General features: G+C 36.9%; 1 protein-coding gene across 2 annotated transcripts; it reads right to left on the reverse strand.

Moving 5' to 3' along the window:
- Positions 1 to 19,637: 19,637 nt before the first annotated feature.
- calca (calcitonin/calcitonin-related polypeptide, alpha) lies at positions 19,638 to 23,831 on the reverse strand (the record flags this gene model as incomplete). 2 transcript variants are annotated; one of them, XM_079438795.1, is made up of 5 exons in its annotated part: positions 23,700 to 23,831; positions 23,028 to 23,119; positions 22,464 to 22,598; positions 20,959 to 21,144; positions 19,638 to 20,353 (listed from the first exon to the last, which is right to left on the reverse strand). In XM_079438795.1, the coding sequence occupies exons 2-4, from the start codon at positions 23,111 to 23,113 to the stop codon at positions 20,985 to 20,987; spliced, it is 381 nt and encodes a 126-aa protein (XP_079294921.1). In that variant the 5' UTR covers positions 23,114 to 23,119; positions 23,700 to 23,831. The 2 variants fall into 2 exon arrangements, with proteins under 2 accessions (XP_079294921.1, XP_079294920.1); XM_079438794.1 differs by lacking the exons at positions 19,638 to 20,353; positions 20,959 to 21,144 and adding an exon at positions 21,697 to 21,886 and having other exon boundaries at positions 23,700 to 23,787.
- Positions 23,832 to 25,215: the final 1,384 nt, after the last annotated feature.

Raw genomic sequence — 25,215 nt, forward strand, 5'->3', positions numbered from 1 at the left:
AGTTTTAGTCGTGTTTAGTTTGAAGAGCTCTGGGCACTTCCTTGACCACATGTTTGTGCTTCAGGGTGCCCCCGTCTCTCTTCCAGCAGTCATTCAGGGCAGTGGTCTCTTATAAATGCCTGCTCTTCTTTTACATAAATGAATGAGCATCAAACCCTCCCTCCTCTTAAAAGTGTTTGCTTTCATTTGACTGAAAAGCATATAGATGCTTCTGTAAATCCAACAGCAACTGGACCTCGGTTACCTTGGGGATTGGATCCTTCTGTAATGATAAATATATGTGCTCCAATTTTTCCACTCAAAATATAGTCTCGACACTCATTTTCTCCTCCCAGTCCACAAAAATGAAAATATTCCTTCTAGGAAGCAGCCTTTGATGTGTAGTATTCTGTTTGATTTGCCCATTTTAAATTATGTGTGAATTATTTACACAAGCTGTTATGATGTCTCCAGCAACAGTGTGTATATTGTTCCAGTGAGTTAGAGTTCACAGCATGCTTCTGAATCCTGACTTTGTTGCAAAGCAAGGTGCGGAATTGGCCAATGTCTCTTCCCTGGAAAAACAAATGGTTTTCAGCAAAAAGAAGCAATAGTGTTGAACCAGCAGATGGATCTCACATATGAGAGTTAGACAGCAATTCAAACTAAACTAAGTGAACTGTGTTCTGCCATTTTCTTTTCTTTTCTTTTCTTTTCTTTTCTTTCTACATTAACTTTAGATAAATGCATCCATTGTTCTAACAATTTTTTTTTAAATCTATCACCCCTGCTGCTATAGTAGGATTCCATTTATAGTATTAACATGAATGCACCAAATTTCGTATGGATATTTGCTTAATTGTTGTTGTTTTTTTTGGACACTAACCATAAAATTATTCTGTCTTAATTTAAAGCAGTGGCAAATATGAGTTACTCTGTTGAGGAAAGCATTTAGCCAGGTAGCTGATTAAAGTTAATGGTTAGAAATTGAGAGGGAGAACAAATTGAGTCACAATAAAAGAACATACAGATTGATGCTAATCAAATCAATCTAGTGTTGTGTGCAAATGCTGTTCTTCTGATTGTGTAGATGTATACATTTTATATAAAAATTTCAAGTCATAATGTGTGAACTGGTGTCAAAAGCTGTGTATCTACCCAGACACATACTGTATATAGAAGATGTGTACAGTACACATAAATATTTAATGGCATATCAGACATATAGTGGGGTACACTAGCCTGAGACCACACTGAAAATCTGTTTTTGTTCTGTTAAAATCTATAAATAAACAGAATCTTTTCAGATATTGAACCATTTAAAGCAAAGTTGTTACAAAATGAATAAGAAATTTTTAAAATTTGTATTCTTCATTATTTCTAAGTCTGTATTATAGCAAATGTATGACATTAATCTAGCTCTTTAGCTCATTCAAATCATGAACATCATAATTTTACACACACTTGTGGAGTTCATGCAGCTCAATGCTACTGCCACTAAAGCAAAGAACAAACCAAATACTAAAATATTTTCAAATTCATGTGCATTTTTTAATTAAGCTTTTCACTCAAATTGTTATGGTGTTAATAAAGTCAGACTGTTTGAAAAAAACACACGTTCCCCTTTGTTTAAAGTAACAGTGTTGTTGTTAATGTGTTGCATATGTATCAGTGAGCATGACTTGAATCATATTAACTTAAAGAACAGGTTTGTAAGTCTTGATGAATTAACTATTGCATTTAAAAAACTCTTGCTCTGTGCTTTATATGACTGTAGAGTAGCACCCGCATATACTGGAGAATTCAGTCTCCTCTTACCAGTTTGTTGTGCTTTAATACATGCATTGTTTACAGCAGCGATTTGTTGTTTTGTTATTTAAAACAATTAAAGTTGACAATTTACTAGCACAATGTCTCAACTAGTTTAGTGACATAATGAGAATCTCATATGGGTCAACATCATGTCTCGTAACGCTGCCGTAGGATGTTTAGAGTGAGAGTGAGAAAAAACAAGAGTATCTGAGGGCGGCGGAGACACAGTCAGATGAAATAATCATAGCCGTACGACACTGTGAGTGTGAAGTGGGAGGAAAGAGCCTGTCACCTCCTGCTGCTAGGCCTTTAATATTCACACAACCCCACCCGTCACATCCTCCCTTTAGGTGGGAAGAGCTGGAACCACAGCAGTGCAGCAAAGAAAGAGTGCTACTTCTTTAGAAACAAAGTCCAAAAAAGCAGAGAAAATATCTATCGTTGGATGTTGAATTGGTAGTTGGATGATTATCAGTGAATGTTTCCTACAATATTTCGCTCAGTCTGAAATCAAAACATTACTTTTTTTAATTGGCCATTTGTAAATGTTTTGATATCAGACCGTTCCCATAAGTACACAATTAAAACTCTTTTCTCTAACGATCTAACTACATAAAATGTATGTTGAGGGTCTCCTTTGTTGTTTGTGCTTTGTTCTATGCTACTATTACTAAAATCCCAAGACAAAAAAGCACATTAACTGGAATATAAATGAGCTTTGAACTCAAAAGCTGCTACATTATTATAATACCACCCACCATTTAATGTTTTATTCTCTGCATAACTTGCTCTTTAAATATGAGCTTTGTATTCTGCGGCAATATGTGGAGACACCACCAGAGACCGAAATAACATGGGAGTCAGTTGGGAAGTGTTCAGTTTGCCCTTTATAAATGATGATATGCTCTTCCTCTTGGGGTCTGCCCTCCCACAGTTTAGTAAATAAATAGCATTGTAATGTACAAGCATCCCAGCCCCTTCTTTTAGGGAAATCTAAACTTCTCCATTAGAAGCAAAGTCTGTGAGCCTTTGAAGATAATTAGCAAATGCGGTGGAATGTCAGCGATGCTTGGCAGGTGCATTTGATCAGTTCCATCAGGCGAAATGAGTGCTGACAGGGGTGGGGTGATGGGGGAGGGGATGGAGAGGTTACAGGAAGAGGGGGAGAAGTGCACACTTTCCGTTTAACGCCAAAAGACAGATTTTCAGATGAGCATTTGACAATAATTGAATTAAATGAATTTGTTTGAACAAAAATAAAACTTTTAAATGGTAGTATATATAAGTGACATGATGGCTGCAATAAAAATTAAGTTGGCAAGATGTTGTTTCAAACATATATAGAAGTTCATCTTCTTACTTCCTCATATAAACATTGTGAAGTGATTTTTGTTATCACAAAATCAGAGAATACTGTATGAGGCAAGTCCCTGTGAAAGTCATTAAAATATTCTCTTTAATTGTGATGGTCATTACCACCGTGCTGTTTACCCTCTCTAAGATTTGTTTGATCTTTATGTTGTCCTAAATTTTAAAACAACATTTCATGAATATTAGAGGATCCACGAGTTGTGATTTCGGCCAATAGTTTGCGAATAGATCATTGATGAACCGAGTCATTTTTCAGAAAGTGAGACAGATACACAATGGTGCCCAATTAAATGAGTTGCAAAATGTGAGAGCTCATTTGAAGATGCCAAGAGCATAGTTTATATAGAAATGCTAATATTTGAAAGTCAAATTAAAGTTGAAAGGGCCCATAATAACTGTTAATTAACTCTTGTTTTCTTTCTCGCACACCCCTCGACAAAGTTGAACCAACTGAAAGATTCACAAGGCTTCTTTTTAACATTTCGGACCACAAAGCTAAATTTCAAAGCATCAGGCTCTGCCTTTGAAGTGGGTTATTCTCTGTAGATTAGATATTATTTTAAGATCCCTTTGTTTAAAAATTCATTTTTATTATCCCTGCATGAAATGCTGGGGCAATTCCCTACATAGCCGACCATCAGTGCAATTAACATCTTCGATCGAGACTGCATTCCTGATAATTAATACAGACTTTGGGGCTCCCTTGTGATCGCTCGCAGGGGTTTGATTCTTGTGCAGCAACCATTCATTTGCAGAATGAGATTCATCCTAATGAAAATGGAATGTGAAACTTTAATGAACATGACTGCCATGTCATAATAATAAAGACTTTGAAACAACGCTGGCCTTCTACGCTGGCTGACTGAACACGTGTAGCTACATCGTGCCAATTAAGTAAGCATGATGATAAAAATTAACACTTGTGGGTGTTTTGGTAAACACGCGGCCCGAACGAGGCTGTAAACAACTGTTTTGGAGGAGATTGTCATTACTGCCGTCTGCGCGCTGAGTGGAGTGATGGCAGATGGGGTCTGTTTTTTCTTTTCTTTTTTTCCTCATCAGAGATGTTTGATCCATCAAGCTCTTCTTGTTTTAATTAATGTTGTATTAATATGTATACTAAATACATGTAAGATGTTCACACTTGAGGACTGGAATGATTAGTGAAACACGTTTGCTTATGTCACAGTCATCTGAGATCAAAATGACAGAATTAATATTCTGTGTGCACTTGATGGATATGACCATGTTTTCATGACTTTGATATTTCGCGTAGAATGCACATTGGAAAACACAACATGATAGTGCTTGTTTTATTGATCTTACTGCAATGTCTTTTTAGCACAACACAACAGTCCCACACTTTTGGGCCTTGTCAGCTTTTGTGCTCTTGGTTTTGGATTTAAAAACAAGGGAAGTGTTTTAGAGGCAACCATTTGAAGCTCTGTGTCTGTGTGTAAATGCAGGGTAAGCCCACCCATGGGAGTCCTTTAAGTGTTTTGAGAACATCCTTGAACATGGAGCAGCGTTTGATGAAGAAACAGAAGAGTCCAGAAGATCCAGAGCATGAACAAATCAACCCTTCCCAGAGGATAACATCTCAGCTGTCGATGAAACACTGATCCTGAGACAGTTTGAGGGGAATAGCGCTGTAGTCTTTAACAGCTGCCAGAAAACTCCTCAAACTGTTTCAAGATCAGTCAAATGTGCATGGCGAGCCCGCAGTCCCATGTTAGGGGTAAAGTCAGATCTTTCAGGAGGGAGAGCCACAGACATAACTAATATTCATCGGCACATCACTCAGATAAAAAGGTCCACTAGACCCCAAAGGTTTTTCAGAATTAAGATGGTGTCAGATGGGGTCATAATATGTATTCTGTCTCCATAAGGACTTAATGACCCACCAAGGATGATCGATTTCACAAGGATCCTGAGAGAGTAACAAGAAAAAAAATGCAACCATATAGCTGTCTCAGCTATTATTTTGGTTTACATTTTCAACAGAGAGCATTCCATTCTGTCAAAAATTCATTACTATAGTTATTGTTACTGACCACATTATAATTAAGCAATTTCACACAAGTAAAATCCTTGTGATGGCAAGTGTGGTAACTGTGTTGTGTTGCGTTTGTGTTCCTTATTGGAATCAATGGTTCGTTTAAGAACCTTTAACATCCACAGAACCTTTCAATGCACAATAGGTTCTGGAAAAATGAAAAAGTGGAAACAGTTTCATCAAAAAACTAAAAGATTCTTTGGGGAACCAAAGTGTAATTTCTATAGAATCGTGAAAATCCCCTTTTTGAATTTGTTTTTAAGAAGTTTATTCTGAGTAACTTACATTTATATAGTATTATTGCTAATAACGTGGTGTGGTTTTGATGAAAATGAAAAAATGGTTACAAAGTCAAAGCAGAATCAAACCATTACGCATTTCTTAGTGAAGACACAGAAGTGGTGTTTTGTTCCTCAGTGTTTCTGAACAGATCGATTGAATTAATGCCACTTTCTTCCAGCTATTGGCAAAATGATGTAGCCTAACCTGAAAAGGAGTGATGGAAAAATTCCAAAGATATCACATTTTTAGTGTTTGGTATAGTTACTATGTTTTGTTTAGTTTTTTAAAATACCATGGTAACTATTATCATGGTATTCTCATATGATCAGATACCATTATAAAATTCATAAAATGAAATAACAATATTAAGCAGTTCATTATTAATTAATAGCCTACATATGTAAAGAGCATGGAGACTGCCTGGCAGACTAATAATTCGATTACATTGGATGAAATAGTGTGTGCATGGAAAATATACCACAAAGGCAGAATAGAACAAAATAAAGAAAGCATAAGAAACAGAGAAATTGTATAATAGTCAGCTTTTGTAGGTGTTTTTAATTGCATTAAGATGGACAGCATGACAAATTTAGACCCTAAACAGTTTTCATACTGTATACAGTTTATATAAAAGAAGGTTCATTTTACACAGGTATTAGTTATTCATATATATATATATATAGTAAATGTAGATTTAAAAAAAGTTGTCCGTTAACCAGTAACCAGGAATCTTTTGTTAAAAAATGCTGGGTCAAAACAACCCAGTTGCTGGGTTTGTCCATATTTTACCCAGTGCTGGGTTATATTTAACCCAGCATTTTTTAGAGTGTAAAAGTTCTCTATGGACGCTGTTTTTAAAAATGGCTAGATCATGTTGAGATGTGTTCATTGATGGATCGGAAACAAAATGATAATATAACATGAACATGTAATTTTACTGTGATACCATATAAGAGCTGATCTGGAAGCATAACCTGGAAAAATAAAATTCCTTTCCTTCACTCCATGGAAAAAAGCTTTTTAATACAAAACTCCTGCAGTAGCTATATAGCTCACTCAACCAGAAACAGATCCTTATGCTGAATAAATAAAAGATGGCAGAAAGTTCTATCAGAGTTCATTTCACTCCGCTCAATTATACAAAGGCCCACGTATTGGAAAGTTTGAGCTGAGGACGATTCTAATAAATTCGAGCTTTAACACAGGGCATTTAATATCAGCGCTTCTTAATGGGGTCTTGGTGTTGAATTATCTATGGGGCCTCTGTGATTCTAGAAGGACCATCAAACCCCTGAACTTGAGAGCTCTGTCTTGTAATTGAATAATACATTACATGTGGCAATTATTTCCGTTAGAGCTAGACAGAGAAATCAATAACCAGGGGATCAGATCAGTGGCTGCTGTGCTCTTGTCTTTCCACCCTTGTGGCCAATTACATCATCACAGCCCTAAACACCTGCGCTGTGTCCGCACGTTGACGGCAGATCCAGAGGAATGTCAAATGAAGGCTGCCGTACCATAAGACAGTGAAGCGAACAGGTGAAAAAAGATTGCGCTTTTTGAATGGAGATGCAGAAAGCTGTTTCAAAGCACAGATTGCACATAAATTAGGCAGGTAACGTAATCGATAGAGACGTCAGACAAATTCAGGGTGAACAGGGAGTTGTGTGTCTTTTTTGAGATAATAGATGCCAGTTGCAAGGACCGACCTGGGGTGATAAAGTATGTTTAGCTCCAGGCAGTATTCCCTATGACATACAGCTATTTGATTAAGTGGGATTAAGAAGGTTTTGTATAATGAACTACTGCCTTTATGTACACTGGCATATATAAACAACACATCAGTCAAGTATCACTCAGTGGAGCGATTCTGTCCAAAGCCAGACAAACAAATGCAATTCATGGTTGTCTGGAATATTCACATGCTTTAATAAGGTGGATATCAGGTCTCATTAAATGCAGATGCGGCTTGTGGCTGAAGAGAACACTGGCAAAGGCTCTGTTACATGAATACTAATAAAGGTTTGGGCTACTCAGACTCCACACAGCCATCAGCACTGTGTGCACTGTGTTCATATTTTGCTATAATGTTTAACTAGTAGTAATATAGCATTAGCATTGCAGTTTTTCTCAATTGCTTGGGCACATTTTTCAAAGCAGTCTTAAGCAAAAGTTATTTTATTGCAAAAGTAGTAACCCAAAACAATTTATTCATGCTTCAAAACCTATCGTGTCAGTGACTGGCCTGTGCCACCAAAATAAAAAGCATTTTTGTCATTGTGTGAGCCACACTGTTCAAAATGTTTAGATGTTTTTTCACCATGGAAATATTTGTTATATGCAATTAATATAACTTTGTACTTAAATGTATAATTACTCTGTAACAAGGACACCTTAAAATAAAGTGTAACCCAAAATTAATTTTGTTATATGCATTTTTTCTACTTTTTTGTCGAGACTGCTTTCTATAATATACAAGGATGCCAGTTTTGTCTGTTTTATCACACTGAGCATTTTAGATACATATTTCAACAGTATAGGTCAAAATGTATTGGGAAAACTCAACACTGTAATGCACAAAAAGGAAATGAACATTTTTATTTATAAGGTACATTTATATTTGTAGAAATGTTACATGTAAACTGTTTTTACACTCTTTACTGTCTTGTAAATGAGAAATTTCCCAGTGAATTTCTGGAAACTTTCCAAAGGTTTTTTTCAGAAAAGTCCAAAACATTCACAATATTTTCCAAATCCAAATATTCTGGAAACTTTCAGGAAATGTTCCACCCCTTTGCAACCCTAATGGCAAGCCATTTGCCATTTTCGCAGACATTACAATTTCATGTCTGATATTTATGGAATTCACACACTTCGTCTGATACATTTTGATAATTAAAAGGATAATTTTTCATGTGATGGCTCACGCGATGAAAGAACGTTTAGAAGTTGTGAAGAGTTTGAGAATTTCACTGAGAAGCAACTCATCAGTTTTGATCAACAAGCCATTTGCATTTAGTTATTGTGCAAATGTTAGACAATTGCACTTACTCATATGCATACATGTGCCAAAACACACGCAATTTGCTTAAATCATTAAGAAATTCAAATCTGATGTGTACAAGAAACTAACTGTTCAGACAAAAACTCTCATTTTTTAACCATTTAAGTTCTCATGGTTAAACAGTAGGTGTTTCTTTTTGCCACATCCATTTGACCATTTGAGCCCCACACATGAGACGCAGAAGAAAAACTAGACTGGAGTCACAAATTAAGAATTCACTCCCTGGACTTATTTTGTGGCCACATTTTATTTCATTGTTTGCCGAGGTAGATATATTGTAACCATGTTGTACTAATTTGGTCCCTCAGTTTAATTACTTTTAATCACTATTAACTAGTTGCTTATTAGTATGCATATAGCATATTGGCTGTTTATTCAAACTTATAAAGCACGTATAAATGCTTTATTCAGCATGACCATGTTTTAGATTCCTTAACCCGACCCAGTACCTAAACATATCTACACCAACTACCTTACTATCAATAAGCAGCAAATTAGGAGTTTATTGAGGGAAAACTCTTAGTTAATAATATATGTCCCTTAAACAAAAGTGTTACGAAAATTAGTTCTCACCCTCATGTTGTTCCAGACCTGTGTGACTTTCTTTTGTCCAATGAATGCAAAAAGAAGAAAAGTTTCTCATGCTTTTTTTCTCTGTGGGCAATTACAATGAATGGACCGAACCAACTAAAGCTTTTAAGCCTTCTGAAGCTACATAATAGATTTGTGTGTGAAACAGACCTAAAGTCACACTGTTATTCACTGATAACTTCCCCTTCAATAAGCTGTTCACATCTGTGACCAGATCAGAGACAAATCAACTAATTTACTGAAAAGATCAGACTCGTAAGTATGATAATGGATTCAATTTTAGTCACACAAAGCTATTGTAATGGACTTCAAAAGACGTGATATTTGAACCGATCGCTTTTATGAAACCTCAAAGCTTTAGCCCACGTTTCTTGTCAATATGGAAAAAGCGCATGCTCTTCAGATTTCCTCCTTGTGTTTTCCACGGAAGAAGAAAAAAGTCATTACTGGGAAGAAAAGATGATTGGGTTTACCATGTGTGTTTTTTTTTAAATAGTATTTAGAGCGCAGGTCTCAGTGACCAGCCCCGTACAAAGAGAAGAACAGAGACTCCATCCACGCTGCAGGACAGAGAAAGCCGCCCTCGACCAGAGTGTCAAACAGATGAGAGAAAAGGCCTCATGAAATAAAGATCATTTTCTCAATCTCACCATAGCATGGTGCTGAAGTACAGAGAAGACAGAAAGAGAGAAAGAAAGTGGCACTGGGGTGAGTTTTACAGAAGGTTAAAACATCCACAGGCTACTCCAATGAAGACACGTACAACTAAAGGAGCGCACATCAAAAGAAACCTGTGTTTTTTCTCCTATTCTGTGTGGTGCCTTTGCATATTTTATGAACAAAGGCCCGCTCTTCTCTCAGCTGATGTATGAGTACAACTCATTCTGAAATAAAAAGGTCTCTCTATTTTTCATTTGGAGCCCTGTGTTTGTAATCCCAATTGTTTAAGCAGCGGTGCGGAACTGTACCAACAAGTGGACATCTCTACCCAGCCTGAAGGGCAGAATACGAAAGAGAGGAGTCAGATCTGGTATCTCCACATAAAAGACCCCAAATGACCTATAGTTGCAGGGCCTTTAAAGACACAGATGACAATCAAAAGGACAAATGTGACTGGCTGTGGCACGGGAGCAATACAGGTCCCACAGTTCTGTGAAGTCTTTGACCTGGTAGTTCAAAGCGCGCAATGGACCTTTGGACCTCCCTCTGAGAGCCCCAGACAAAGGCTTTGTTCATACTTAAGCAAAAAACACCGGCATTGTTCCCTTTGAGCCAAGCAGCACCTGTAGAAAGTGGAGAGAGCATGCTGACAGCGGGAAGAACAGGGGCACAAAGCGGCATTTCATCTGCTGGGATATGAAATTACATTTCAGAGCTTCCTGACAGATGCATATTTTCTTCTTTTCTGTAAATGGTTCTGAGAGAGCCCAGCGGTTGAGCAGTTGTTGCTCTCAAAGAGTGAGTGATGTGTTGTTTTTGTAAATGATGAGATGTATTTTCTGCACTCCCTCTCTGCTCTTCATATACGTTCAGGATAATATATTCCCTTGAGGGTTAGCTTGACGGCATGAGATTAGAAAATATAAAAACATCAATTATCTTGAAAATCAAGACGGTTTCCACAGAAAAGTTAGTCGTTGGTCTAGTTTGACATCTCTGGTGAAAGATATTAATTCTGCCATCTGTCAAAGTAAATGTGAATGTCAATTTATCAAAATGCATGTCAGAATGAACCCCCATTAATAGTTGATCATCAGGTCCTAAGGAACATTCTCATTCCTATTTGTGCACCACTATATATACAGTAAGTAAACATTAAAAACCCTTGTTGATCATCAAAATATTATACATTTGATTACAAAATAAAAATGAATTGCGTTATTAAAAATGTTATTATATATACGTAAAATCCAGTCATTAATCGTCAGGTCCTAAGGCAAGTTCTCTGATGTTTGCATTTATTCCTAATGGATAGAGAGTTGGACTTGTAACCCGAAGATCGTGGGTTCGAGTCTCAGATCCGGCAGGGATTGTAGGTGGGGGAGTGAATAACCAACACTCTCTCCACCCTCAATACCACGACTGAGGTGAGACCCTTGAGCAAGGCACCGAACCCCCAACTGCTCCCTGGGCGCCCACTGCTCCGGGTGTATGTTCACTACTGTGTGCACACTTGGATGGGTTAAATGCAGAGCACAAATTCCGAGTATGGGTCACCATACTGGGCCACACACCACTTCCCTAGTTGTTAAGTTTAGGTATGGGGTAGGATTAGGGATCTAAAATATGATCATGTAGAATAAGGCATTAATATTTGCTTTATAAGTACTAATAAACAGCTAATATGCTAGTAATATGCATGCTAATAAACAACTGGCTAAAAGTGAGAATTAGTCGTGTTACCATTAAAGGTACTCAATTGACGTTATATACACAACTCATAGCTTATTATTAAAACTTATACTACGGGGCCGTTGAATGCTTGAATCTGATTGGCTGACGAACGTTCTGAGGTGTGCAATTATTTTCAGGGAAACGCACGGCGAACGTAGTTCCAGGCAGCTTTCTTGACCGCATTACAGTTCCATATCACTTCGCATCGTTGTCAGCGCTGCCCTGACGATTTTATCAGTTAGCCTAGTGTAGCAACTTAAAGGCTACACATGACATTTCTCACTAGCGAGGTAATAACAGCGCTGAATCTTAAAGCAGACTTACAGTTTAGAGACGGTGCTTCAGAACACTGTTGAGGGACACACAGAGGTAGCCTAATTCATACAAGCTCTCTCTCTCTCTCTCTCTCTCTCTCTCTCTCTCTCTCTCTCTGTTTCTCTTTCTCTGTGTCTCTGTCTCTCTCGCTCTCTTTCTAATAACTTCATTATTAACTGCATTAGTCTGCTATCAACGGCTCAAGCCTCCATTGCCAGCTTTAAAATGACGTTTTGGAACTAGCAAAAGAGTCGTTGGAAGAGATGCGGAAGAAATAATCCTACTCACAATAGCGATTTAAGTAGAAAAACCGGACGAATCCCTTGAAATATATAATCTGATCGATGTCTTGAGGTGTGGCAACCGTAGTATAAGCGGAATAATTGACTCCGGACCGTTGAATTATTAGAAAAATAATGCACACCCGAGGTGTAACGGCCACTCCGCTTCGCGTCGTGGCCGCATCACCACCTCGGGTGTGCATTATTTTTCTAATAATTCAACGGCCCGTCGTCAATTATTCCTTACATATGCAATTATACATTTTATAAAATTGATTATTACATTTAAAATGTTTTTTATTATTTTAATTATTTAAAAATGTTTACAATTTGTTATAAATAACAAAAAAAAATACAACAATATATAGAATCTCGTAATAAGTGATCATCAGGTTCTCTGTTGTGCATATTTATGTACAAGAAATTAAATGTGTAAAATGTCTAATTAAATGTCAAAAATCTTAAGCCTGGTAATAGGTGATCATCAAAAATGAGAAAATTGTAAATGTTATAAATCAAAATTGTATTTATTGAAATTTAATTGTATAAAATAAAAATAAATGTATTTAAAAAATAATAAATTAAAATGATATAAGAATCCAAGTAATCACTCATGATCACGTCCTTATGAAAGTTCTCTGTTGTTTGTATTCCGGCACAGGTGTTCTGGAAAAATCAGTCTGTTTAAACTCCACGCCTGCTGATCACATAGGCTAATATTGTTCAAACCGGAACCCACGGCCACCTTTTTCTTAAACATATCCTATAGCGTTGATTGGACCTACAGTTGTTAGAACAAGTAAAGCTTTGTGAGAGGGTATACAAACGTGGCTCTGTCTTCAGTGACAGTGTGGAGAGGAGTTGAAATTCCTGCTGTAGCAGGTTGAGGTGGCTCTGCAAGCCCCTGGTGCTAGTTAGCCGTGTCAGAGGAGAGCAGCTAGTTTGAGTGCTCTTCATGCAATGCTGCCCCTGTCTCTCTAGAGACAGTGGGGGTTTGATGTTAAAAGTGTGGCTGGAAGACAATACTGAGTGCATGTGATCTTTCTGGGCTCTTTGGTGTATCGTAGGCTGAGGGAAGGTGAGTCTGGCAGGACTCGTCACTAATGATCTTCCACAAGAACTGCTGTAACATTTTGGTAGGCTACTGCAAACTTTTCCTTGAGCCCAAGAAACATGATTTTCTCTGATCAAATACGTATTCATTTCATAGTCAATTTTAGCCTTATCTTGAGAGCCTGTCCACTTGTATGATCAGTGAGCTATGTCAACATTAGCCCTTGCACAGCGCCCTATCAGAAATCTCAACTCAGCCTTAATATAGATCTGATTACAAGACGCTTGCTCTCACAGACCACTGGTCAAAGCAGCACAATCAACTCATTATCAAAGCAGACATCAATGATGCTTGAAACGAATGATACAGAGACAGGACTTTTAGAAACTTGCCTCTTGAGGAACATAAGGAGAGCTTCTTAAGGTGGGGCTGCAAGTTCTTACTGTTATTCAGTTACTTCAATCACAAAGCGATACACATATCGAACTTACTTACATAAGTCATGAGCTGAATATTTACTGCGTTAATACAATGTTGATACAGTATGGGTTTTTTTCTTGGTAAAGTTGACCCCTGTATCACCATAAAATATTTGGGGGAAAAAATACATTTGCAGAACTGTACAAAACCCCCTGTCATTATTAAGTTAACTCTTGAAGGACAAGTCAGTTGTCAGTAGAGGGTTATCTTAAAATACAATAGTGAACAACTGCTAAATAAAGATCAGTATTTGTATGAATACCATCATTCTTTTTCTAATGCTAGCTTTAAGGCACTGAGCTCAGGACTTGTCAAATTAAACTGTAAATCCAAAATATATTAATTATTTGGACTTGAGAACAAAATGCAATTGTGCTAAAACTAGAGGGAGAGAGCGAGACAGACAGATTATCATAATTATAGTTGTAATTAATCAGCTGTTTTATAAAATGACATAATTGTTGTTTAGTGGCAAAACTAGATTAGTAGGGCAGTTTGACATTGTTTTTCGTAATTATGTTTGAATGTAAAGAATTTTTCTTGCTGTTACCTATATTCACTCACTGTAATGTAGAATAATAATAATAAACAATCGAAATAATATATTAAAAATGTAGCTTTATTTGAGAGAACAAACGCTCAATAAAAACCTTCCAAGCAGAGTGGAGATCAAATGCAGTGTTCCTGAGAGACCATTCTTCTAACATGAAAATGGATCTTTACTACCATCTAGAGGAAATATTTTTGTATCACCAGTAAGATGGTTGTAATTAGGTCTGAACAACTCTTGGCATCGTTCCTTTTTCACATAGAAAGCAAAGAAAATATGCAGTTTTATATTAAGATTATATAAAACCTAAATCTAAATAAAACCTTTTTGTTTTAAATTCAAATTAAATGAGCCAATTTTGGAAAAAACAAAATGCCAACATATGAAACATCTGGGGCAGCTTTCTCTAATCTAACATGAAAACCCTGTCGATTAAAATCTGTATAAATTGAATTTAAATTCGTGTGGGTAATGTTCATTTGTTCATGCAATAGTTATAGACTAACATCTCGATGTCCTGTTAGTTTGCTTCTCTCTCTCTTTGAATATGAATAGGCCTGTATGTTTGGAATAGAAACCATCTTTTTCTGAAAATGTCTTCTGTTCCAGTACTGATGCTGCGATGATCATTTGCTGCATGTTGGTGTCTTTTAATTATTTGACGGTGCGCCCTCTGCTGTAATTAAATAATAATCGCTAGATCCTGATTTATCCGCACGGTGGCGCTGTTGCACAAAACTTGCATAAAAAGCAATGTCGTGAAAACTAGGGAAATTAAATCATCTGCAGAATAGGTTGTTTTAAGTTTTTTAAACACTCTTTCAAACAAACGAAACGAAAAGAAAAAGAAATAATTTAAGAAATAAGAAATAATTTTGTTTATTTATTTATTTTTGTTAAAACCTACTAGTTCAGGACATAATCATTATAGCATACACAACTTTTTCTAATGATCAATTTAGTTGTGTTGCATCAGACTGTCCAGTTAAAAAAAGAAACTAAATTAAATCAGCATGTGCTATCTGTCTATTGGTTTTCTTTCAGATTTTCTGGCCTCTATATTGGATATGTGATGTGTAAAAATAATCACAATATGCTGACTTTTGACATATCCAAAAAAAAAAGTAACATTTAAGCTATTTTTTTAACTAAATGGTTTAACATTTATTGTATTTATTTAATTACCTTAGGCATTTCGTAATTGTTCACGTTTTACTAGGACTGTGCTATGCTACAAAATCAGTATCCGCACATTCAAAACTGAATCTACATTGTAATTTGATCAGAATTTGAATTGATTTCATGCACAATTCACTGAGTATTTTCCTCCTTTACCAACCTAACAGCAGTTGTGGTGATGTTTCTCTCTCTCTCTCTCTCTCTTTTTATTTTTTTATTTTTGGTTGTTGTACCCTACCACCGTGGCAACCTGACAGAAGAGATGAGTTCAAAACCACCTGTCATTTATTGGGTCAAATTGTATGATTGACATTTGCTTTCCTCTTAAATGTAGTGTGAATCATGCTCAGAGAAGCATAATGCTTTAAAAGATATTCATTATTGATCTGATAATGCGGGCTGCTCTTTATGCTTGCTTCCATATGGTCAGTCCACTTGGTGCTACATGTGTCTCTAATGCAAGTGCACACTATTGATCTTGGGATGGATGGATGGCGTAAATGACGACCCTGGAAGACGCTTATCAATTATATAGTGGAAACACTGTTGAGCTAATGGCTTCAGGCTCATATCAGATAAAGTGCCCTGTTGTCCACAAAGTGACTGCAGTTTTTGTACAGAAATGTGAAGACACTATGGATTTGTCCCTTTTCTTGTATTATTAGCTGTTGGGAAAAATATGTGAGCCCTTTGAATTTACCTGGAGGGATTTCTGCATAACTTGGTTATAACATTTGATCTGATCTTCAACCGAGTTAACATGCAGCAAACAGAGTGTACTTAAATGATTCACAAATGGCAATCAATGTTAATCTATAATACATTTTCATGACTTTATTGGACATACCATGTAAACATTTACAGTGCTGGGTGGAAAAAGTATGTGAATCCCTAGCTTATTGACTAATGAGTCGTCTAACTTGGAGGCCAATCAATGAGACTAGATTGAAGGGGTTGGTCAGAACTCCCCTGCACCATAAAAAAACTCAAGAAATTTCAGAACATCTTGTTAACTTGCAGAAAACCAATTTCTGCACATTGAATCTTTGCAAAAGAGCACCTGAATGTTCCAAAACATAATTGGCAAATGTTCTGATGAAATTAAAGTGAGCCCATTAAAATGCAACAGTTTTTTTTTTTTTTTTAAAGAATGGTACAAAATTCCTCTTGACCTTTGTGCAATTACAAGAAAGGTTTGGTGGAGATCGTTGCGAAATGATCTTTCAGTTAGTTCTTTTTCCATCCTGTACGATGAAATTTTAATGAATAAAAAAAACAAATTCTCAGTTATTTAAGTATTCAGCATTCTAAACATTATGATTTAGAGATGGCTTTACACACACAAAGGTTAAACAATTCCTTCTTCCCCCTGAGCACTTTCTCAATTTCAGCTGATGTCTTTGAAAATGATCACAGTTTTTCTAGGATAGGATTTATCTCTCTGGCCTGAGTAGTTTTACAGCAAGAATGGATCATTAATGTTGGAATTCTGATAAAAGATTAAGGTTTTGATTAAACGCTTCCCTCCCTCACAAGCAAATTATGATCACGGCTTACGCTTGCTCGTTCATCTCAATGTAACCTCAATTTCACGGATTATTGATAATCGAATGCAAACTGTTTTCGACGAGGAATAAAGTGGGCCTCAGTTCACCGATTTCATGTCTCAAGATTTCAAGCACACAATGAAACAATGTGCAGATTGGCTCATGAAACCGAATATTTTTATGTCTTATTAATAAACTCAGCTTCCTTCAGTTTGTGTTCATCTGTGTAAATCCTATTCATTTCTATTCCTCCCATTTGACAATAGTTAAAAGTTATTAAAATTGTGGACTGACAGGAATGGAAGTACAGGAATTATGTAAAATGATGTTATCAAACAATCTACAGTTTTTGTGCCACACAGAATGCAACAAATATTTAGCATCACAGCACAGGTGTGAAGATCTCAGAACAGCCTAGTTAAAGAAATAGATTATTCATTTTGAAGCAGGCTATTAATTTGTATTGTTCGATCATGGTAGAATAGGATCTCTTATGAGAATGCAGACAAACATCTTTTACCTGGTTTGGGGCCAAAATGGCCATTTCATTTTCCATAAACAGAGTCCACAAGAGAGTGATGTGGAAAGAATTGATTTTTTTTTCTTTAGGCTTTTCGTGTTCCACTCAGTGTGAGAGGCTTGGTAAATATCATGTTTTTATATTCTGCCATTGATCTCATTAGCGGATGTGCGTCACTTTGCCTTCAATCAAAGCAATTGCTTTTTACAGTAAAGCGCATCTAGTAGTGACAACAAACAGAACCGCCCCATACAGCTCTCCATAATGAAAATTATTCAACTGAGATCACCTATGAAGAAAAAATCAATTCATGTAAACCCTAGTTAAAAAAAAAATTAATAATAATGAAAAGATATAAGCATCATGTTATTATACACGGTAAAAAAAAATACAAGATTACTGTAGTACATTTTACAAGAAAAAACTATTTTTCTGTTTTAAAATAGTTTCTTTGTAATTGTACCAATTATTGATTGCAAATAGTTTTTTTCAGTGTACAATATGTTGAGGTAATTTAAAGAGGTTGCATTATATTCATTGAATTGTTCTGACAGATACTATTAAACAGGAATTAACAGACTAGTTGATGGTGTTGGATACTTTGTTGCTTCGTTCTAGAAATGTAGTCATTCAATTTGAGAGTGCTCAGCATTTTAGCCGGCATGTTTAAACGGTATTTGTCAAAGGTGATGTGACTGGCCGACTGCCATGCAGACGCTAAAGCACTAGCTGCTTTATTTAGCTCAATGTGTTGATGTATTTCATTTAGATCAGTCCATTTCTTTTAAGTTGGATGTACAGCGCCGGAGGCTTGTAATCCATTTACTTAATGTCATCTTACTGTGGCAAAATCAACGCACTTCCGTACTCAATTATGCAGCTCCATTAGCAAATACCTGCAAAGCTATTTTATTATTATTGTTTTCTTAAACGTACTAAAAATAACTCTCCATCTGTTTTTATTGCTGATAAAAGACTGTTACTTAAAGCAGTACATCAGATTCAATGCCAGGAGCGTTTAGTTATGCGATTGTTGCATTTCCTCCTTTGTTTGCTTTGTGAAATATGCTGTAAGTAATTACAATGAAATGTGTCCAGTGATGGGAGTAATGTAATGTAAAAGTTTGCAGATAAAGATTAATTGACTGGCTGGCTCTCAGAAAGACCCTGTCTCTCAGAGGCACGAGAACTTACAATCTCTCTTTATTAGCCGAGAGGAATGGGCCGGGCAGCAGGGCCACTGCAATATGAAATGACTCACTACTACTAGGAGGGCATAGAGGTTAATTAACAAAGCATCTAACTGGATGGGATCCATTTGAACTGTGTGAGGACACAAGAAAGCACTTGCCGTCGGGATTGTTGAGAAGGTTGTGATGGGAAACTTGGATGAGTGGTTTTAGTGATTAGAACGAGCCCCGTTTATGAGATTATACGAATGAAAATGAATCATTCACATTGTGCTCTTATATTCTCATTTAGAAGCCTATCAAATGTTTTTGGCTAAATAATGAAATATATTAAAGGTCTGATTCGCTCAATGACGCTGTATGTTGTACGTAAGATTCCTTTAAGTCACCGTTGCTTACGAGATCAGAAAGATGTGTTTCATAAGACCTCAGTGACCTCAGTCAGTGAATAAAAAGATCTATTCACCCTGATACGGCATAACGGGTCACTGTGTGCTCTCTTTAAATCACACCAAAAAAGGTGAATTTCCTTGTATTTTGGGAAACCAACTTGACTGCAAACAAGTTCCCATGGGTGGCCGCTGTTGGGAGACCAGCATGACAATTAGACACTGAAAAACAAAATCATGACAAACGGCTCCCAAAAGGGTTTATGCAGAATGACTGCTGTCACTGTAATATGCACAGAGGACCCAGTAAGAACAAATAAAGCGTGTCTTTGGGGCTACAAAACACAATGCAATGATGTAAAGACTCCAGTTTTTCTTAGAACAGGCAGTGCTACAATAAGATTTATATATTTTTGAACAGGTTTTTTTTCTGTTGGTTTTCAGTCAGATATTATGTTTTCATGCATGAAAACTCATTCATTTGGTTTACAAACTAGACTTCTTAATTTGACACCTATTTCAGTGCTCCATGGGACATTATGACCTGTTAAATGGACATTCAGAACAACTGTAGAATAATGTTGAACCTTGTTCTCATCATTTATTTCTGATTATTGTGTCAGAAATCCAAAATTGAACATGACATGAGGGGGCATGTGTACGACTATGCATTGCAGATCAATTACTAAAACAACCAGTCAGTCAATAAATCAAGTACCCCAAACCTTATGTATCTAAAATACATTTTAATCTTGCTCAAATTCACAATTGTTACAATTTGTAATTCAGTGGTAGAACCCTCCTCCTTTAATTCAAACATACTGTACAACAGCGGCATGTAAAGTGTGTTACATCAAGGCACAAGACACATCCATATTCAGGGAAGCCTTTTTATGAGGCACTGCTTTAATATGATCCCCAAAATACCGTAATGTGCTGAGACACATTAAAGGAACATGGGCCAAACCAGACTGTACATACTGAAAGTGCTCTCTGCTGAGAGGAAAGAATGAAGCAATGCTCTTCCTCGGATCCAAATGAGTAGAAAAATGAGGGTTGCTGATCATCGTTTTCTCTTTTCTTTTTCTTTTTTGAACTTATGTTGCTTCATGGAAGAGCCAAAAAAAATGAGCAGTTATAATGTCTGGCTGGATGGAAACGATCAGTGCTATCAACTGGAGTCCATTCAGATGAAAGCGAGGAGTTTCCATTCCCAGGGGTCAGAATGTGGACATGATGCTTTCTTTCTCTTTTATTGACAGCAATCAAAGAAGAACTGTGGACGTGTAGACTGGTGACCTGTCCAAATATGTTATTATAGGATGTTATCAGAATTGTATATGACATCAGCAACATATCAAGAGTCCAGTTATGAAAATGCTTCGTTTTTGCATTCATCAAAATTGATACCATGAATATAATAGCATTATAATAGCATTATGAGAGAATTTAAACTGAGAAATTCTTACGTCTTAGACGAAAGTGCAAAAACAATAAATGTGCAAAAGTGCAAATATTTCTTATTTTACATATTAAGAAGTCCACTTCTGATAATGCTTATTATTATTATTTATAAATAATAATGATATATTAAATATTATTATCATTATTTAAATATATTAAAGTGCAAAATGATAAATATTTACTTATTTATTTTACTATACTATAGAATTATAATATCAGCATAATGGTATGAGAAATAAAATGAATTTTTAGCTATAGTAGACAGTGCAACAGCAAATATTTAGTAATAAATCATAGATGTATCTTTCGCTTTCTGAGCCGTCACAAGAACATAAATATAATCATATACTGATGATATCACTCTAACATTGTCATGATGGAATTATCTTTCCATTCTGTGTTTCACATAAAATTAAGTCTTCAGAACACTATTCACATACCATTTCACGAAGACCCATTCAGTTGACTACTCCTGACTGAGCCTCCTTCGTCTGCCGAATGCCTGAGAGCCCACATTGGTGGGGACAAATTTGCTGCTTCCAATTCCCCCCGAGCGGCTCAGGAAGTCTGCCAGGCGATGGGTCACACATGTGGCCGTGTTACAAGCTCTCTTCTGTGTTGTAACACTGGAGGAGGAAAATGTTGGGAATTTAAATATTAATTTGGAAGAAATTAATATACATATTAAAATTAAGAATTTGAAATGTGCAATATTCATGTATTAAATATATTTGACAAAAAAAGTAAAATGGTAGCAGTAATATATCTTACCTAAAATGGGTACTTAAGCCTGATTACTTATAATTTATCAAATTAACAATGGTTGTTCATTTCTGAGCTTTAAACAAACAACAAACAAATAAGATCTCCTTCTAAAAATATCTTTATTAGATCAAGGACAAAGTCAAATCACACAAGACAGGAATTTTGCTGTGGGTTTAAAAAAAGCTCATCGTTACGCCCCATCTACCAATGAGAGCTCCCCAATTTCATGAATCAGTTATATAACCCAAATAGATCCAGTGACTATATGAAATTAGTGGAACAGAGTCTGTCTGAGATTTGATACTCTGCCAAAGAAAGTAGAAAAAAAAATGTTCTTTCAAGTCAATCAGGCAAGCAAACTTCCACATGCACTCGCATATCAGGGCCAAGCACGGGTTTACAGCCGCTGCCGATTAGACATGATTGAGTGCCTCTCCGTATCCAGCCAAAACATCACTCTCTTCCAGGCTGCGCTTCTTGCCCGGCGTACCCGCTCCTACATTGGTGCGTGGATATGTCTGCAGTTTGTGCAGCTCCTGGGACAGTTTCCCCAGCACGCAAGTGCTGAGGCTGGAGCAGCGCTTGGACACGGGTCTACCCAAGCTGTGAGGAAACAGACCACATGCAGAGAAACTCATAGACACGTAGACATGCAAGAGCATTCACATACAGGATAGACATGATGACAGGATGCATGTTGACATGCTCCCTTGCAAGGCTGTCATTATGGTCTCGAATCATGCTTCAGTAATTCATTTCTGCTGCACTTTTCATGTCTTTACTTGAGCATATCATGCAGGCATTTCCTCTCATGTTTTCAGATCATGCTTCCATCCATGCCGTTTGATATACTCATTTTCATGCAAACAGGCATTTACAAACAGTCAATCTCTCATAAATCTAATGAGTAAATAAAGTTTCATGCAGAGAATAATCTGGCAGAGGACTCTGCAGCTTTAATCGAAAAATGAACCCCAATATCTGTACAGAAATATATCACATACCTGTCATATACAACAAGTACAAGTACACCTGATATTAAGGAGGCATTGCTCTCATGTTGGAAGAATTTCAGCCTTACTTTCTTAAATACGAGAGAAACAAATCAGTGCACACTCGCTAAATTATTCAACAGATTGTTTTGCAATGATTCGAGAAGTAAGTATGATGGGATCTGTACCTGTTTTCCTCAGCTGCCTGTTGCTCCATGTCCTCCGTAGTCATCTGCATGAATTCTTTAACGATTGCATGCAGCAACCTTCTCGCTTCGTAGTCGGTAAGCGTAGTTCGATCTGGTGATGATTCCAGTGCAGGCCTGTAATGCAACGATTAAAAAGTCTGAGGGGACTAAGCAAACGGTTTGTGTGAGGTATTCTTTTTTTTTTCATGATAAAAGCACTTTTTGCTTGCTACATCAAATCCTAAACATAATCCAAACAATCTGCTAAGAGTATGGCACTTAAAGGCTGTCCAGTTGCCAAGTTAAGATTTATCACCCGATCAATACTGTCGTAAGCAGAGTGGGTTTGGCTGGGATTCATCTGATGTAATCAGAAGACTGATAGTCCACGATGCCGCAACCTCTAATGAAAACATATGCTCTCTTGCCTCCGTCTGAATGACTTTACCAAAGCACCAATTTCACTTACAGATATTTGGAGCTAAGTTCAGGAATCATCACGGGAAAAAACACTGCCCTTTGAGAATTGATCAACATGATAATATGATTCTTATGGAACCTCACCTGGCAGGAGCTGCATTAGAGCTGTACATCTGGCAAATAATTAGAGCGTAGGCAACAAGGAAAGCGGAGATCTTCAACATAACCATGGTCCTCTGTGGTAAAACATTTCATCATTAGATAGTTTAAGAACAGACTGGAAAGATTCAAAAATTTGGTCAAGCCATTACTTCTGAAAAAGTCGAAAATGCATTTTTCCTATCTATTCATCAATCGTTTTTTATTCCCCTCAAACTCTCTCCTGCTTTTCAGTATCATTGGCACACTATTTGACGGAGCTTAAAAACTAAAATAATATTTGGAAAGTCTTCTCCCATGTGCTGCAGAAGAACCAGAGCTTTTGTGGTTGGTGCAGACGTCTCCTACTGCCAGGCGCTATGCTATAACTGCAGCATTAAAGATATTAGTCTCGTGATTTCCCTTCCAGCAGGACCCTGTGCATTAGTGTAATGAGCTGCTGTCTCTGCACCCACAGCCAGGTCTAAGGAGCCGTCCAATTCTCCTTGAAAAACTCCATCGAGCATGCCTTTCTGTGCCGAAGAGTAATGTATATACCATTAAGCGCTCCCTAACATTTGATTTAGTTTATTTTCACACGTCTATAGTACAGTATATTGAGAATAGCACATAGCATAGCACATCTAGTATGTCAAGCCATAAATAGTTGTTACTTACCTTGAGATGTTCGGCTTCGTGCAATAGCTATAGAAAAGAGTTGTCCCAAAATAAAGGGAATATTTCAACTTGATGAAATTTTGAGTCTGTTGCATTAAGCTACAATTCACCTGCCTATATACCCACCATGTGGGTCTCACTATTGACAGTGTGGGTGTTTAATGATTCTTCGACAGCCAACCAGAGCTCACTGCTTCCTCATCCAACCAATCAGATGGTCCTCGGGCTTCTGGAAAAAAAATATAAAGAGTGTGTCACACCAATGATGTCATTCTTCAATCACAAACTGCTCCATTCACAAAAATTTACCAGTGATCAGCAAAATTCAATATCGTTTGGAAAAAAAATGCAAGTAAACTATTTAAAGAAAGTCTATCATCTGTTTTTCTGTTGTGATAATTCTTAGTGACAAGCTGGTACAAAACTATTGATTGTTATCTGTCTATCTATCTATCTATCTATCTATCTATCTATCTATCTATCTATCTATCTATCTATCTATCATTTTGTCTCTGCATACTGTATGTGATATGGCACAGAGTTTGCATGATACTTATTTTAATGCTTAGTGCATCATTGAATTTCTTTTACGATTATGATAACTTTAGAAATCCTTGAGTAAAGCACATACACAAAATTGTTGTGACTACATACTTAAAGGACAGACAGAAAAAGGCACAAGGCTTATGTGTGACATTTTGGTAAATCCATTTCAAATTACGTGCAAGACAAATGCTGATGGTGGAAAACAAACTCAAATACCCTTTTACTGTGTATCCTGTAATAATGTGTGTGATCAATTGCAACATTGCTCTTGTCCTTATTTGGATTTCCGTGATGATATGACCCTTTGTCAGAATCAAAAAGGTTACGACCATAACAAGCCTTCTATCTCAGTCCCAATTACAGAACTCTTTGTCTTGAGGCATCATCTGACTCCTCTTCTTTATTGGCTAAGGCCTAATAAACCATTTCCACTAAGAGACAGTGTTTGCGTCACATAGGAACCCCATTAGTCTGGATGAGCCTTTTAGTGCTATCGAACCCAAAGCCTCGCCAATGACAGAATCAGTAAATCTGGGCGACGTGACAGGACCAGGGACCCCCGCTACGGATGCAAACTACACTTGCACGCGTGATGAACTCCTTCTGACTAATGAAGGTTCATTTCCGCTAGAGGAACACTTTGCTGAGACTTACCATGTCCATAGATCAGTGAGTAAGCAAACAAAGTAAGCCAGCAAGTTTTCCTTTCCTGCATGAAACTTTGAAGTCGATACTGTAACCTTTCAAATTTGGTCATGCTTTAACATCACTCACTCCACCCGGCCTTCTGTAAGTTATTTCAGAAGACAGATAATCATTTCGTTTCGAGGCAGATGATGTCCTTTTGGATTACGTTTGTTCATGGGCGGCATTCGCCTATGACATGCTTTGTGAGTTCATCTAAGGAAGGGCATCGCTAACCGCAGCTGTTATCCTGCTGCAGAAGACATCCGATAAAGCTTTTCTGGAC

Source organism: Barbus barbus (genome assembly GCF_936440315.1).
Source record: "Barbus barbus genome assembly, chromosome: 2".
Taxonomy (NCBI): Eukaryota; Metazoa; Chordata; class Actinopteri; order Cypriniformes; family Cyprinidae; genus Barbus; species Barbus barbus.